Source organism: Apis laboriosa, unplaced genomic scaffold, assembly GCF_014066325.1.
Source record: "Apis laboriosa isolate Shangri-la unplaced genomic scaffold, ASM1406632v1 scaffold74_cov149, whole genome shotgun sequence".
Lineage (NCBI taxonomy): Eukaryota > Metazoa > Arthropoda > Insecta > Hymenoptera > Apidae > Apis > Apis laboriosa.
In genome coordinates, this window is record NW_025224330.1 from 784,816 (window position 1) to 803,172 (window position 18,357).

Consider the following 18,357-nt stretch of genomic DNA (forward strand, 5'->3'; position numbering starts at 1 on the left):
TGAATTTTCGTCACAATTCCGTTATACATTACAATACATTCACTCTCTTTTTTCTGTCTCAAAAATATATAATTAATTAAAATTCCATTTAATAAATGATTTAATTACATGTTTATTATAATTGGCTATATCACTTTAATCCAAATATCTTTCACGATGACACATATATTTAACAGATAAAAGTTGTGAGTATAAAAGGAATTTTCCTATTTTACGCATATGTATATATTATATTACGTAAATATTTTGTGTAAAAGTATATAGTAGCAACATTTTAATGTTCATTTGCTATCAAATACCCGATATTTATATTTATAAATGTTCAAGATATTTTCTGTTAAAATCTGTGATATGGAAAAATATACGAAACTAGATATGTTTATAAAACTTGAGATAGAAATATTTAAAACTTTTTCACGATAAAGGAAATCAGTAATATACAATAGAAATAAGTCATATCTCTAATTTGATAAAAGTAAATGTTATAATAAGATTTATCTTTCTAACAATACACCTGAAAGGTATGTTTCATAAAATTTTATTTTTTTTTTTAGATAAATATGTCTGAGTAATTAAGGAATGGATATTTTTTCAGATAATAATTAATACCTTTATAAATCATATATAACAATGTTAAAAGAAACATTGATAAAATTAATCTACAAAATCTGAATAAAGTATAATTAAATAAATACATAAATTACTATATTTTCAGTTGTCTTAACATTTTTTAAACGTAAAATAAATAAATAAACTCAAAAATTTATTTTCGAGGAAGAATAATTTACTTACATATTTGTAGATGCATCATCGAACCTGTCACGTTCAACTTTCTCATCCGCCATATTTTCTCTCCATGATAGAACAAGAGACATAACCTGTCCCAGTTACTCATCACTTCACACAATGCAATCCAATCTAAAATAACATCTTTTAACACAATACACCTCACGCACATTACGACATACGTTAATCATTTCTTCGTCGTACTTCGAAATTAGCCATCAAGATACGAGAAAACCGCAGGTCTCGACGCTCGATACACCGAGCAATCGCAAAAGAATTCAATCTCTTGTCTACCAGCGACATGCAAAGACCAAAAGAGCACAGATCGAGACTTTTCCTTTCTCACTTCGAAATCGCGTAATCTTGGCCGTGGAATCTCCGGTATTCTCATCTTCATCCTCTTCGTATCTCTCGTTCCCTCTCCTCCTCTTTCCCTCATAGTATCATTAAAATCGCTCGAGCTTACTACGTAGCAAAGTACACGATGGTGTCGCCCTCTCGACGTGAGGGTCTGCGGTCAGAGGTTACGCCGATGGAGACTACGGTAGTTGCTAAATTCTCGAGATGGCAAAGCCACGAGAGAGAAAGAGAAGCAGGAGGGAAATATTCGGCGAGAGCGGCAAAAGATGGACAGAGAAAGAGGATCGTGTGGGTGGGATAGAGTACGGCTGAAATTGTGGAGAAAGAGGGGCAAAGGTGGCCACGGATGAGGGAAGTTGCGGTTACCGTGGTCGCCGCGGTTGCGGCTTAGGCAAATTGAGATAGTTCGCAAACCACCGACCAGCTGACCTAACCGTCACGCCAGGATGCTGGCGGGCCCGCGACTCCTGGGAGAATTTCGCAGTTCAAAAGGAAGCAGTGAATGCGAGAAGCTCGTTTCGATAGCGAGCTGCCTGCGGTTCATTGAATAGAAAAAAATTTACCGACGGATCGCGTAAAATCGGTCATTTTCAAAAACATTTCTCTGAAACGAATCGACCAGCTAGGCTTGCTTACGTTACTAGGTCGTCAATAGGAAAAAAATATCTCGGTAAAAAGAATTCGAGGAATTGATTCTTGTGCTATTATTGCAAATATTTCTTCGTAACGAAGAATAGCTAAGAAATATATGGTACGGTAATTGTTTTTGATTGTTAGAGATGCAGAAAATAACGTCAATATAACGTAATTAACTATTTTATAGATTGTAATATCAAAATAAAATTAAAATATTAATTACGATTCATAAGCGTAAGAATCAATTATTTTTATATTTTTTTATAAACAGATACTAGAAATCACAAGTCTTAACTTGAGATTCAATATAAATTTAACGTTATCGATAAACCATGTTCAATATTATCGGCACGTATTAAATTTACCGAGTTATCGAAAATATCACTGTGATATCAAAGCATCAAAAATCATATCCGGAAAACATTTTATCCAGTAATCGATATTGCGATAAAAATTGTTCTACAAACACCACAAATCGATCTTGATCGCTTAACGCTTATCTCGAGTACGTCCTTTGGATTACTGTATCGATAAGAGAAGAACAATTTTTAACCGTACATTTTGAAGAAATAGGTAATACAAATTATGATTATATGATTTAGTGTTTCACAATCACTCCGATAACTTTAAGAGTAAGAAAAGTATAAAAAAAATTATTATATTAAAAATATTAAACAACATTTGTAATAAACAAAATCTTTTATTTCACGTAAATTTATTTAATGCCACTGTCTGTATTTTAAGAACTATGAAAATGTAATTATTGATATAATTAATATTAATGAATCTGATTAAAAATCTTTTCATATAAATATAATACTTCGCAAATATCTATTCAAACCACTAAATTCATTTCACACGAATGTAACAAAATTCTAAATCACACAATACACTCCTAACCTAATCAAACATGTACACAATTTCAACGATATTCTAATTTATTTTCTCAAAATCGAACCTATATACTAATCATACTTCAAACTTTCCCGTTCTTTAATATCAAATAAAAAACATAAAAGAACCAATATTGAACAAAATCTTTATCTTCCAAAATCAAGATCATTCGGCAACGAAACGTGACAAACCAGTCGTACCAACCTACGTGGTATAGAGGATTCGATCGATTCACAATGAAACGCGCGCTTCCCATTTGAAACCGACGTACCATCAGCATGGTGCAACATTACACACGTCCACGGCAAAGTGAGAATTCGAACTGGCGAGCGTGAAACGGAGAGAGCCGCAATTACAAACGGGACCTGTCGGTATCGCAGCATCGATCAAAACGGTTGAGCACCACTGGCAGTAGGTAAACAGTACTGTATTGTATTTGTGTGCTTAGCCCGGCAAATATTAGCCACCATATCGCTTATGGTGCTTGTTGAGCGAGGGTGATGGTCGATAGTTTCCGTGGTGGGAGTGGTGAAGAGGCTTCGTTCGTGAGCGTTCCGTGAACGGGTGCGCGTGTGTATATACGCGACGCGGCTCACAGGCTTAGCTCTCGTACATAAGCACGCAATACGCATGTCGCCCAGCCTGCTGGCGCGGTGTGTGATTCGTGGCTGAGTGTGTTTGTCCATCCGTCCATATAGGGCTGTTTGTTCTTGCTCTCCTTGTTTGAAGAACGTCGGGATCCCGGTCTGTGCAAACTCCTCATTATTGCGAACAATGTACACAGGGCATAGCGCGTGCGTGCGTGCGTTTCCGCGCTCTCGCGTATGCCAACGTATGCGCGCGCATACAACCCATGTGACTAGAATTGTCTCACGATGTGTTCTTTATATGTGCACATATTATATATATATATATATATATATATATATATGTGTATCATATACATATATACGTATATATACACATATATTTATGCGAGCATGAAATGTTACACATGACAACGCAAATCGGTGTGTACATGTGCATGTATATATATATATATATATATATATATATATATATATATATCGAGGCGCAATCGAATTTTTTTCGCGACCCGGTAAAAACATTCCTCCATCCCCTCGTATTGCTGATTGCACACAGAGACTCGAGTGTTCTCGTTGGCTTCGATTGCGCTCGTTTAGCCCAGCGAGAGCATAAAACCGCGAATCAACGCGCACCAGAGTAGTATGAGAATTGCATTAAGAAAAAGGATTCGACGACGCGTGAAACGCGATCATCGATTCGCGTCAATTTTTTTCCACACATATATACGTTCTTTCTCTCTCTTCTTTTTCTCTATACTGTACACATACATACACGCAATAGAAGCGGACAATCAGGTGAAAAACGATGGTAAATATATATATATAATGACGACGTATGACGATCGCGTATCGCAGCGTATTCGCGATTAAGCATTTCTGAACTTTTTAAGAGTTCGAACACGTAGTCGTCGCGGAGTATCGTTTAGAAAGGCCACGCTTTGCTAAGTACTCCCGCCGGTCCTCATGTTAAATGCTAGCCACGATTTTAATTTGTAATCAGGACTCGAGATTCGAAATAAGTAATCGATACGCGTCGAAGAGAGCCGAGGCCGTCTTGTAACAGACCCGCGGCTGTCTTTCCGGTCTGGCTATGTCCAAGAGTGTGCAAGGGCCGAGCATGAAACTCGTATGAAGGCATTTTAATGATGACGAGGGTCCAAGTACCATTTCCCGAATTCGGCCATTAACGCGGAAATTGACGGCAGTTTTAGGGCGGACCGTCCCAAATTGCCCGGAGCCCTTCAATTTCGTAGTCGATTCCGTCCCCTCGCAATAATCCACACCGGCTGGTGCAGGAAATTCGACGGGGGGAAAGCAGCTATTCACGGCGCAACCCTGTTGTTCTCACCTACTCACCGGCTTGCTTAAAACTTCCAGTTTCTTCCTTAATTATACCATGAACAGGACCCGGGTCTCGATTTCTGATTCGATAGACCACGAGGAAGGGAATTTCATCGTTATTTTTACACGCAATGCAGAATTGGTTGTGTATATTTTGTATTTTTTTCTTCTTTTTGTTTTATATTTTTATCGTGGGAACGGCCATTTTTTTTTGTTTAACAAAAATATGGTTAAAAATTAGGTTATGTCCCATAGAAAATAATAATCGATTAATGAATGACAATTATGCTGATTATGACTGCACTTTATATATATATGACTCCAATTCACGACGAATATTTTTTTATTAATATAATTTATAATTTATATGGGGCACCAATAATACGGACAAATTATAGTTCATATAAATTATATTTGATTAGAATAATTTTGTTGATGAGATTATGTATAAAATATAAAAAAAATTGTTTCTCGAAATTTCAGCTCGTTGTTTCGTTTAATTTTCTTCAGTTCCAAAAGAGATTTTTGAAATAAAAAATTAAAAATTATCTAAGAAGTAAAAAATTCAAATTTTGAAATACAAAAATTTTCGAAATAAAAAAGTCCAAGTTTGAAAAATTAATGAATTATATATCTTTTTTTCTACGCGTGTTAGAGTTTAAAATAAACGTACAAACATCGCAAACGGGCGCGCGTGGGATACGCAAATGATAAATGAGAGGATGAGTGTGAACAGCGATAATTGTGGAACGATTATACACAGTTAGCCACAAAATGTAAAAACGGTTGCATGACAAGGCATGAAAGCGAAACAACAATGTTCCGAGATGAGAAATTATCGACAACAGAATCTTTGACATGTATTGCAAATAACATAATAGAAAACTTACAAATGTATCTTATCTATTTTATTTATTTTTTTTTCGATACGAAAAGCGAATGTGAATAAATTTCTCTTAAAATATTTTTATCTCAATTTTTCATGATTTAAAAAATTAAAAAAAGTAAAAAAAGAAAAAAAAATATTGATAAAAAGATAATATTCATTTCATTGAGTAAGTAAGTTTCACAATATATATATTTGTGTCACTTTAGAACGATAATAATAACGAAATAATCTATATTTCTCTAGAATTCGCAAGCGATTATAATAACAGCGATAGTTATTCAACGCGTATTAACAAATTCATGGAATTGAAAAATTTATCTCACGAGATTATTTCTACGAATTAACCACGGTAATTTTTATTTCGCCAAGGAAAATTTTTAGAGAAACGTTGTACAAATCACGCACGTTTAAACGTGCATTCCTATAAACTCCAATTAAATATCTATACATACTTGATCAATTAAATCGGCCGTGCGTGAGAACGATACGATATGTATAAATTAAAACAAAGAAATCGTATCTTAAAATAAGATAAACTAATGTAAACGCATTAGCCTATTAAACGTACACGTATATTTGTCAGATAATCATTGATATCAGCTCAATAAAAAGTATATAAACACACGCCTACTTCTATCTTTTATCTCTCTAAAAAAAAAAAACGAACACTTATATTACATAAATTTTTGACGAATTTTTCTCGATTATCGTCGTGTCGTCTTATGTAATCCCCCAATTATAAATACTTAAAAATCGATGCTCTAAAAGAGGATCTAAAAAGATTCCTTAAAATAGGAAATCGTATGCGCACGTATGCGCTTCGAATGAAACCGAGATAAGATAATTAAAGAAATTATCAGCGACACCCAATTTCGAGGCGAGAGCGTTCATTAGCCGGCAACTGACAATTAATTTCGTTCGTCGATTGTTCTATAAAGCCTGTCGTCGACAAATATTTAGATACAGTGGCCGGCAAACAATGGCCAAGATTTTTTTCCTTCTCTTTTCTTTTTTTTTTTTTTTTCTCCTTCTTTCCTTTTTCCCTTATTGTTGGCCGCTGTTGTGACCTCGCAAAGGAAGAAGTGTCGGGCGCATAATATCGGCAATTTCTAACTAAACGGCCGCTTCCATGGAGCGTGGAAGAGGACTCACGGTCTATGAACAATGAGGCGATCTTAAGGACCTCCAGTCGGAGGAGGCTTTGTTCGACATGTTCGACCAAGGACTCCGGTGACAATGGTCCTCCTTGATTCCAACGTTTCGCTGCCCCTTACAAATTAGTCCGTATTATCGCGCCAACAATGCGGTTTCTTCTCCGTTTTCTGGCACAGAGACTGTGGACCGGACACGTTTGAAAGTGTAGCAAAACATCTTCGATCGAATTGAATAGGAAGAAAATAAAGAAAGGAGATCTTACAATTATAAACATTTTTCACCAAAATTGATGGAAAAAATAAAGATACTCATCATCGAATTTGTTACTAAATTTGAAATAATAATTTGAAGAGAAATGTTTTGTTAAAACTGGAAATGAGCATTATTTAAACTCTTAGAATTTTTTTTAGTAAATATAGTAATATGAAAGTTATTGTAAAATCGAAATATATACGTATATTTTATAATTTAATCTAGAGATTAAAATTACGATTGTAATTTAGTCTAAACTTCGTTACGATGTAATCAAAAAAAAAATCTACATTTATTCGATACGATTCCATATTGTATTAGAGATTTTCTTTAATGCAATTTTCATTTCTTTTCGTGCAATGAAAATTTCACTTCTTTCTATCATTCTATCATGACGACCATTGACGACGCCGCATAACACCGAACGTATAAAAAATTATCTTCGCAGTGTGAATATACATTGCGCATATACACATAGTTGCATAATTTTTCCCAACCCGTGGAAACATCGTTCCGACAACGATTTCTTCGACGAGTGAACCGGGTCGAGGGGTCGTCGAGGGGAATTGATTAAATCGTCGCCTTAATCGCGGTAACCTCAGCGAACGTGCACCGCAATAAACTAATGACTGACCCTAAGATTGCGCGCCACGGCGTAATTTACCGTGACTCGGTTACGTTATTTTCCGATTCACGCTCTTAATATACCGATTTGTGAAGCTTCAGCCGATGATTGCGTCGAATGGCTGTTCCAACGATACGATTAATTGGCGTAAAAAAAAAACTGCACATCAGTCTCGCTTTTCAACAGGGCTGTTATTGAACACATAAGGGGGACACGCGTATCGTCTATGCACATTATGTACGTACGTGTATCCTTCGAAGAGGAAAAAAAAAACTTACAAGATTACGTAGATGCTCTATGCTGCAATATTATTTATGCTTGAAAGAAAAAAATATCAATTTTGTGCAAGGAATGGAATTTTAAAATCTTATTCTAAATAATTATTCAAATTTGAAAAGAATTTTCGACACAAAAGATAACACGCATGGAGAGAAGATTAAAATAACGATACGACAAATCCTTATCTTCTTTCTTTTTAAAAATTTTCAAAAAACCAATTTCGAAATTATCAGACCAGAATATCCCCTTAATCGATTAAATTCGTATCGTACAACGGAGAGATAAAACGTTGTCCCTTTTTATCGGGATACGGATGCTACCGTGCGGAATTGGTATGATAATGCAACCATTCTACGGGATAACGCAGCCTGTTTGTATATTTTGCAACAATTACAGCCAAGGGATTTGTACGCTGCCCGATTTCTCGGTGGACCTGTCTACGTGAACGTGGCACCGCAACCACCGATTAACAATGAATTTTTGAATCGTGCGCCGGTTAGCTCGTCGCATTACGCTTAGCGCAAATAAATTTAATTAAACTCACTAACGAATTTAATTAGAGGGAAAGAATGCGCGATATAAGTTGACGCAAACATTTATTATAACGATGAATCATTTCTTTTTTCTTTTTTTTTCTTTTTTTTATGATGATTCATCGCGATCAAAGATCATTATTTCTTTTCTAACGAAGCAGTCGGATATAATATCTGTGCTCACGTTTAATCCTTGAGATCCTAAGTTCTGGAAATCTAGAAGACTCTCGTGTCACACATTTTTTTTTTTTTTAAACTATCATTCGCTAAACCATCAAAGATCGATATTGAATAATTTTATTAGATATTTTTTTAAAAACAATTTAAGTAATTCAGAAGTTTTTTAAATAAATTTTTATATGAAATATCCAATTTGGGAGAAGCTCAAATTCGATTATTAATATTTTTTCGTCGTTATGGAATAATATTAACATTTATTTATTCGATAATATCAATATTTATTCTATCGCGGTGAATAAATATTATTTTTTTTTACCGAAGACTCACCGCATAATATTTTAAAAAATATATTGCGGATCGATAGGTTAAAATCATAAAGAAGAAGAAGAAAAAAAAAAACCTCGATATTTTATTCAAGTTTATTTACATTTAAAGATCGTAAGAAAGGGTGACGTCATACATACATACACGCATACCAACAAGTAACGCGATAATTCGTAATCGATACTTTCCTCCCGAGTACGCGAGAAAACTTACGAAAAGTGGCCTACTCGAGATATTCGCGGATGTAATACGTAAACGGCGACCGTCCACACGGAATCTTAAAGACAGGCGTGCTACGAGTTATTTGCAGAGGAACGAATTCGCGTCGAGATATCGCGTAATAAACGCGCAATTGCTCTCGCTCGACTTTTTTTCCCATCGAATATTCGAAGTCACTGTTCCACGATTCACGATTCGAGACGCGCCTTTTCAAATCCCTCCTCCTCCCCTTAAGATATTTCTGTGGCCGAGTTTCACCGAGGATCTGCGTCATTTCTCTGGAAATTTTTAGACAAATCCGTACCAGATATCGCGTATATATATATATGTACGATTTTCTTGTATATATTCCTTCGCGTTTACGACGCATCGCGCTCCGCGTCGATAAAGACATTTCCGGCCCGGATTTGATTTATTCGGGACAATATCGGCGAGAACGACACACAGATTCTCGTGATATTTCAACCGAAATCATCTCTTTCTCTCTCCCTCTCTCTCTCTCTCTTCGTGGAAACCGTGACTTACGTAAGACGCGAGCGATTGTAAGTTGAAAAATGGGGAGAGGTTTAGTCTTGAATATTTGACGGAATTTTTGAAAGAAAAATTGGTTTCGAGATTTTTGAGACACGTAGTCGTAGCAGTGATATTTTTTTTTTTTTTCTTTTTCTCGAATTGAAATTCTACGCGATCAGATATATACGATGATCGGTTGTTTGTCTCAACGAAATCTTTAAGGGTATTCTTAATTCGTGTAATTTGTTATCTACGATCAAATAAGATACGGTTCATGATAAAGCGACACAGAATGGGAGTATCTTCAAAAATTTAGCGTCTAATATTTAGCTAAGTGTCAAGGACGAAAGATTTATCTTGTTTAACGTAATAATATTTATATTAATTATTTGTCTTACGGGATAATTAAAGAATTTTTCGATAAATAGATAAAATTGTTTGTATAGGGATTACCTAATTGTTTCGTGCAACACATTTATTATTTATTTACTTTGATCGTTCAATTTTAAATTTAACGCAATTTGAAAATTATTTCACTCGTGCAGAAAATCATCTATTTATTTTCATCTTTATAATTACGTATAGATACGAATGTGCAATAAAAACACCTGATCCCCATCTGTTCCTCCTCTGAATATCGAAGGCAACTTCAACAAAAATTGAAATAACGATATATATAAAATCTCAATAACCGCCAATTATAGAATTAATATTTTTTTTCTCTCTCTTCAAAAACACAAAGTAACAATTTTACAAGCACTTTTTTTTTCTTTTTTCTTTTTCTCAAATTCTCTCTGGAAGTTACAAATTACAAATGGACTCATTCTCCCCTCAATTTTACAGGATCGAACGTCAGGACGAAAAAAAACTAGAGAAATCCGTGGTTCGTCCCCGCCGATTGGCCAACCGCAAACGTTTCTCGGCCGTCGCCGCGGCTCGAAATTCTCGAGTGGCAAGGGTTCAAGTATTAGTCGTCCCGGAAACACTGCGAGGGAGGGAAGGAGGGGGAGAAAGGATCCTAACGATCGATCCCCGTCTAGAAGTTTAAAGTATCGTCTGGAGAACGGAACGACGGCGGTGCGCAGAGAGAAGGGTGGGGGAGGGGAGAGAGGCGGAGGAGGAGGAAGAGGAGGAGGTGGAAGGAGGGAGGGAGGGAGGTACGCTCGGCTGTTAAAACTTTCCGCCTGGAGTTTCGTAATGATCGGCGAGCCAGTTTGTCCGGAAATAATATTTGTACAGCTTGTACGTAAACAACCCTGGCGGCCCTCCAGAGTGCCAATAACACCGCCTGTGTCAACTCGGTCAAGTACCAGGCCGCTCAAATGAGTCACGATGCGAGTGCCAGAAGAAAGGTGTAACTCTTCGGCTTCGAGAAAGAGTCAGGGCGGTGTCCAAAGAGCAGGCCAACGGTATATACAGTATCTCCCTCTCTCTCTCTCTCTCTTTCTCTCAACCGCCCCCTTTCTCTATCCTTTCAGCCTTTGCTTTCACGACCGCGATAAACTTGCTACGTTGACTAACGACGCGAGATTCCGTTCGGTCGTTTACGTTCCATGCAAATTAGTAATTCACGAAAGGCTTTTAGCGCCTTCGAGCCCGCCGAGCTTGTTTGAATACGTCGCGTTTAAGTACCGGGGAAACGGGATGAAGAGGATTCACCCCTGGAGGATCCTGAAGGAACGGAAATCTCGACGATGCGTTTCTTGAAAATATAATATTTTCGCGAAATTTGGGTAAAGGATAAAATTGGGTAGAAAAAGAATAGCGTGTAAATAATTTAAAGAAATTTATAGATAAATTTTATTTAGATTGTATATAAGCGAATCGGAGAAACTCGAATTCGGGAAATCGTTAATTTGCTAAATTATTCCGCAACACTACATTACGTGGTATGAATGATAGTTCATGAATCGTGTTAATAGTTACGTTTACACGGTTCATTCTAACTAAAAAAGATAAATTGAAAAAATATTTACGCGTATTTACATAAATTCCCGAAAAGATGTTAACACATCTATGACGATTCTCTCGAACGTGTCCGTATATCTTTATACATCATCAAACGAAACGGCATTTATGTTCTTTTATTTCTTCAACACTTTTCGACGCTAATCGAAACATTTATAACGATAACGCTCGAATTGTACGTCAACGCTTCAACCCATTATCGGGAAGATTAAATCGTTCCCGTGATTTAAAACAAATTAAATTACACTTATATATACCGGACGGACATGGAACGGGACACTTGAGGGGGATCGTAATCAATTTACGAAACAAATCATCCTGTCTAATTTTCTTCACGAACATTCGAAAATCGTATGAGAAATCGTTTGAACACCGGCCTGAAGCGCGGCCCTAAATTATCCCCATCTACCTCCCGTTTTCACTCCCTCCTCGTTGCAATATAACGCGACTAACGCGACGATAAATTATCGCGAAAGGATTCTCGGCAGGCAAAAATCGACACCGCCCTCCCCCCTCCCCCCTTAAAAAAAAGAACGGCCGCCATCCGCCCCGCCCCGCCCCGTGACAACGTGATATCACCCGTCGGATCCCCACACGGAATGAAGGTGGCGAGCTATTCGCTCGTCGCGAGATTTATAATGCGCGCCAATTACACGTAACACGCTTCGCTCATTCCGCGGTGTAATTCATCCCGTGTAATTACCAATGCATATTGCGGTCTCTGCGGAAGCTCGCTACCGTGCGAACCGCGAATTTCGTGCAATCGCAACTTCGAATCCCTTCATTCCCCGCTCTTCCCCCCCCGCTCTTCCCCCCTCCCCGCCGTATCTCCACCGCCATCGTCGTTCCGCTCGTCTCGATTTCAATTTCGCCCTGATCCCGCTGAATATATCCCTTCCACCCGCCTCCCAATCCCCCTCCCCTCATCCTCTTCTGGCCTCTTCGCGCCTCTTCCCTCCTCCTTCCCCACTTCCGCACTTATATATCCGCGCGTGCTTTTCCCCTCTTTTTTCTTTTTTCTGTTTTTTTCTTTTTCTTTTTTTTTTTTTTTTTTTTTTTTCTCCTCTCTTTCGTCTCCACACGACCAGCCAGACGACAATTACACGACGCGACCAATTGTTCTCACGTATATCGCCATATAATAATTATAAGACGGGAAAGCTTCCACGATTCCATTATCGTGCGGGATTTAATTTGATCCGCGTTTTTAAATGTACCGACGTTTCGATCGAAACGAGTCTTCTTGTTCTTTCTTTCTTTTCTTTTCTTCTTTTTTTTTTTTTTTTTTAATCGTTGATAAGGCGATAGGTTTTTCACGCGGCTGGAGATCGGTGGACGGGGCAATTTCGAGCTTTGCTGAATTCATCGATGTGAGATTACGAAGTAATTTGAGTGGACGTGTTCCAGGAAGAATAAAATATATGGAATATGGATCTTCATTTTGTTAAGATGAGCGTAGAATGAAATGTGGATATTGGATGTATAATATGGTTTAGAATTTAAATAAATTTTGATGGATCGAAAAAATCATTATTGACATAAAGTTCAATTTCAACTTAATATCCTATTACAGAGATATTAAAAAATATATGTATTGGTAAGATATTATATTACTTCTGAATTAACCATTAAAAATTCAGCTTATTTAAATATTTATCTAAATTCTAGAAGAATTGTAAATAACAAAATTGATTATCTTCGTCATTCGAATAGCCAAACGTTGCAACTAAACTTTACGTTTCAAACCAATTATCTCCGATTCAAATTTCTTCTTTTGAAAAGGAATGAATTTTGCGAAACACCGAAACGAATCACATTTACCGAAAAAAAAAAAAAAGAAATATTTTTCGAAACTGTGAACGATCGATAAAAGTAGAAGGAACTCCAATAACGAGTCAGTCAAACAATCGAAGCCGACAATGGTAGGCAAACATGCCCGTGTCGATGCCGATCGCGACTCAGGTAACCATTTTTTTTTTCTCTCTTCCCCTCCTCCCTCTTCTTCTCTTTCAAGATCTGCACCTGTGTTTACATTGCAGGCACTTGTCAACAATCAACTCGTCCTCTTTGTAAATTATAACCTCGCCGTGTACACAGGAACGGAGCTAAAATTTTACGATCCTACGATGTTAATAGGATTACCGGATTAAAATGTGAAATGCTACGACACGGTCGATTGAGGTGAAACGGACAATGCAACGTCTTCGAGATACGCAATGACCGCGCGTCCTCGAGGCAGATTCTTTGTAAAAAAGGGACTCGTATCGATTACAGAAACCTGTAAACGGCGATAAAACGGGAATAACCGATTTCCATCGACTTACCGATGGTACGTACGGTTAAACACAGAATCGTTTACGATCGGATAATAGAGAACAGGTTTTACGCTATACAGATTGATACACAAATTATTTGGCATTCGTGGCAACGTTATTTGTGATACGTATATTTATATATGTTATATAAATTTTAATTGTAAGAATTTTAATTTGAAAAAAATGTGTCGAATATTTCAAATTTTTATCTTTTTAAATTTAAAAATGATTATGTGTAAATATTTTTTTTTTACAGCTATTAGATTCTTGTGACGTTCGTTCAATATTCAAAACTCTACGATTCTACGATTCTAATCTGATTGATGATTCTTTCTCTCTCTTTCTCTGTCTCTCTCTTTCTTTAATCATATCGCTTTCTTAAAGATTTCACATGCACAACACACAACTCATCGTGCATTCAATCTTCACATGGCATCATGCATTCCAATTTCCACATTGAATTCTTAGAATCGTTTCTCAATCGCAACCGATACCCTAACAGAAACATCCGATGCTTTCGCCCTCAAATACTAGTCATCAACACCACATCCGCAGATCATTCGCACCGCCGTACAATTTGATATAATCCGATCCATATTTATCATATACCATTTCACGTATAATATTTATATATTGTTTGTCGTGAATTTCATACAGGAATTATGATTTTTAAAAACGATATGCTACATACATAACGAAATATACAAAAGAATTCCTTATCTGTTTGTAATATTACTGTCATTATCAACTATATAGAATTATAGAATATAGAATTATAGTATATAGAGAATATATAGAATTCGATTATTTTTATTTAATCCAATGACTACATCGAACGTGTCATTTATCATTAATAGAAACGATGGAGGAAAACAACAACAATAAAACATCAATTGTGCACTACAACATGGAATAAAAATGGATCGTCTAAACCAGCCTTTTAAAGCGAGCAAATCTGCTCTACTTTCGATATACCATATTGGAAATGTTCCAGCAATTTCAAATGATTCCGCGCGACAGAGGCATCCCTTCTTATCCGGGATTTACTTCCTTCCTCTTTCTCTCTTTTTTTTTCTCTTTCTTTCTCTCCCGCCGTTTACTCGGTCGGTAATTGTCGATACGTCGGTACCACGGTATAGCAAGCATAATGTAATTGCGGATATTGGCCGGCGGCGGTCACGATACACACATTTATTTTCGTCGTGTTCCCGACGAGCTTTTCCGCCTCGGCTCGCGGCCTGTTTACGGCCGAATGGAAATTTGCACGCCGGCCAAATATTATTCCGTCGGCGACCCCTCTCGTTCACGATCTCTTTTCCCCACTATTCCGCTCGTTCAGTCGTTCGTTCGTTCGTTCGTTCGTTTTTCGACCGTTTCTACGCCACTGTCCGTCTGTCCGTCTGTACACTCGCGCGTCCATGCTGCGAAACGCAAACACACAAGGCACGAAGCCTCGTGAACGAATGAACGAGCGCGCACGCCCCTGCACAAATGGTAAATTCGGAGCGAGTCCGACTAAAACTCCGAAAAACTGAGCGGAGAGGGGAAGGAAAAAAAATTAGGTTCGTGTCAATTTCATCGGACACGTATTTATACACAAGAGAGCGTATAGGTATTTAGCGCACAGACGCGTGAGCAAACTCTGTCTCGCGCGCGCGTCGGAGTTTCTGCTGCGTGTGTACTTTGCAGGAAGAGAGTGATGGAGGTAGCGATGGAGGGATGGGCGAGAGTGGAGAGGGTGATGGGTGCAGAACGTGGGTAAACTATCGAGAGAAAATAAATACGGGACCGGATTCATTCGACTAACGATCCGAAAGAGTCCGTCTGGCGGAGCGGGTATTCGCGCGCGCGAGTCGCCTGCCGTCGCAACCGTTCGTCCGGCTGTAAAAAAAAAAAAAAACGTCCTGACAGTACTTTCCAGGTCTGTCTTTTTTATTCCGTTTGAGTAACGCTAGTGCAGAGAGGAATAGTGAGGGGTAGGGCCATGGAATCCATCTGACAGTAGAGAAAGTCTATGGCTCCGGTATCCATATACCGGTCGATATATCGGTATCTCGAATTAGCATAGGTAGAAGCTCGATACTTATCGAAAGTGCGCGTATACAATTGAAAGGATTTTCAAATGGGCAAGAATACGCGATGATTGTTCGATATCTGTGGCGAAACAAGACGATGAATTGTGAGAAGGATAACGTAAAGAATTGATAAAATCAAAAAAAAAAAAATGGAAAAAATAATCGTCCAACAATGGATTACTATCACTAAAATTTTCATAATTTTATTCTTCGCGACATTTAAATTGCTATTTTATTCTAATTAAGAAAATTTAATTTCATCATTTTCATTGAAATTTGAGACGTCAATGATACGTTCACAGTGCATAGGTGATAATGTCGGCGGAAACGACTACATAGTAGAATATTAATCGTATTTGATTATAGATCTAAATATTTTTACGGTTATTTTATGCTAGTAATCACCAACTATCGACAGCGAGATGTAACGAGGTCACTGTTTCAAGTTAATCGCCTCCAGTCACTCTATGTATAATTTCCCGATAAATAGAAACTATGATAAATAGAAACGTAGATGTATACGATAAACGATTGGAGTAAAAAAAAAAAAAAAAATATGGTTACGTTGACGATTCGCGGAAAAACGATCGTTCAATATATGCATAAGTAGCAATTAGAAATGCGAGAATTAATCACTATGTAAACGACACGTAAACTTGGTTTATATTTACATATTAATTTTGTTTGAACTTAGTTTTTCATATAAGAAATAGGATTTCACACGTGTACGTCAAATTCGTTGTGTCGGTAGCGTCGGATCGAATCACACAATTCAGCGCGACTAAACACGAAAATCCAAACGATCGACTCGTGAGCTCGATACGAGATGTCTCGATACTTCAAATCCTTTACCGTTTTATTTTTATCGCGATGGTCGTGCCAGTCATTCCTATCGAGCGTGTACGTAAGAGGAGAAGAAGGAAAAAAAAAAAGGTCGACAAGCAAGAAAAAGGAATAAAACCACTTACCGGGTGCCGTGCCGCAGCTGCCACAGCCACAGCTGCCGCAGCGTTTATACTGGCACTAGGGTACATCTTATCGTCAGAGGCCCTCGAAGAGGTTATGTTGCTTCCTCCCGTCACGACGAAGTCCTGTCAGGAGTAATGGATATGTCTCCGTTATCCTCAGGTATATCCGGTGGTATCCCAGGTCATAGCCAGTATGCACTATTATTCACTGGTCAGTAACGAAAAAAGAAACAACGAAACTGGAAAAAGGCACAAGATAAAAAAAATAGAGTCGAAGCGAGAACACACACTAAGCACTGTCACTTTTTCTTCGAGTTCTTTTTCTGTAGTAGCCACTCACTTGATATTTCTATTTCACAATAAATATACACCGAAAGAAAAAGTGACGTACAGTACACACGTACGATTAAAATAGAAAATATGTACGACGATATCGTTTAACGTGTACGATACGAATAGCACGATAGCACGCACACGTAAGACGTACTTTCGAACGATCTACCCTCGACGACGGACGGGTATCAACTAATCAACCGCAGAGTCGAGGGGAAGCTCTTCCCTCTCCTTCTCCCGCACCGTCGCCCGCTACGCCCTCCCACTGCTTACCGCGACACCACGTGGTCTCCCCTTTGCTCGTCTTTTCCGTCTCACTCGTTCTCTCCCGACTACACGTTTGTTTCCTCTCTTTCCCACACTTGTGCCTCCGACAATCAGCCTCTTAGCTCGTTCGTCTCTTTTCCGTCCGGTCTGGTCGGTTGCGCGCGCGGCACGAACGGCTCTGCTACGTTTCAGCTAGACGGGGAATCCGTTCGTCGCGATCCGCTTTGCATTTTTACTTACACAAAAACGAGATTTGCACGCGGTGAATCTTGCGGTGAGTTTGTAGCTGCATTACGCCGAGCGAGTATTAAATTATTACTCCAGACACGATGAACATCGCTAACGCGCGCCGGAAAACCCATGTTAACCTTCCTCTTTATTACATGCAAATTTGATCGCTTCATAACGAATGCCGCTACTGCGATTCCTTCGATGCATTTATTAAATTAAATTACCTGCAGGCTTCGAATCATTTTCAAACAATTATCCTTCTGTCTGGATGCGCGTGAAAATTCTCAATTTAACGTGAAATTATCGGAAAGGAATTAAATGGGAGTATGATTGCGATCAAATTACATGACCGTAATGATTTCTCTACTTCTTATCAACTCTATAACATAAACAAAAAGTTAAATAACAAGAGATCATTATTAAAAAACATAACGTTATTTTATTCTTCTTAGAATCCTTTGTCTTCCATCGTTTCATTATAATCGTTAAAATCTTCAACCATAGCCCCGCACTTTTCGGTTAGTTTACATTCGTTCTGTTCTGTAGCGGACCTCTCAGATTGGAGTTTAGCCTGCTCTTGGTTCATCTGTCATCCTCGTCACGCTCGTTTAGTTTCTCTCATTTTCG

The 18,357-nt window shown here is 37.9% G+C and overlaps 1 protein-coding gene across 3 annotated transcripts in view; it reads right to left on the bottom strand.

Moving 5' to 3' along the window:
- Window positions 1-17,400, bottom strand: part of LOC122719377 (protein groucho-like) — a 61,861-nt gene extending 44,461 nt beyond the window's left edge. The window contains exons 1-2 of one of the 3 annotated variants that reach the window (XM_043945106.1): window positions 17,240-17,400; window positions 16,900-17,138 (exon numbers count right to left, since the gene is read on the bottom strand). In XM_043945106.1, the coding sequence (XP_043801041.1) occupies window positions 16,900-16,965 (66 nt within the window). In that variant the 5' untranslated portion in view covers window positions 16,966-17,138; window positions 17,240-17,400. Of the gene's footprint in view, window positions 1-792; window positions 1,285-16,899; window positions 17,139-17,239 lie in introns of those variants that run through there. The other 2 variants (XM_043945108.1, XM_043945109.1) reach the window with 2 other exon arrangements.
- Between the last annotated feature and the right edge of the window lie 957 nt (window positions 17,401-18,357).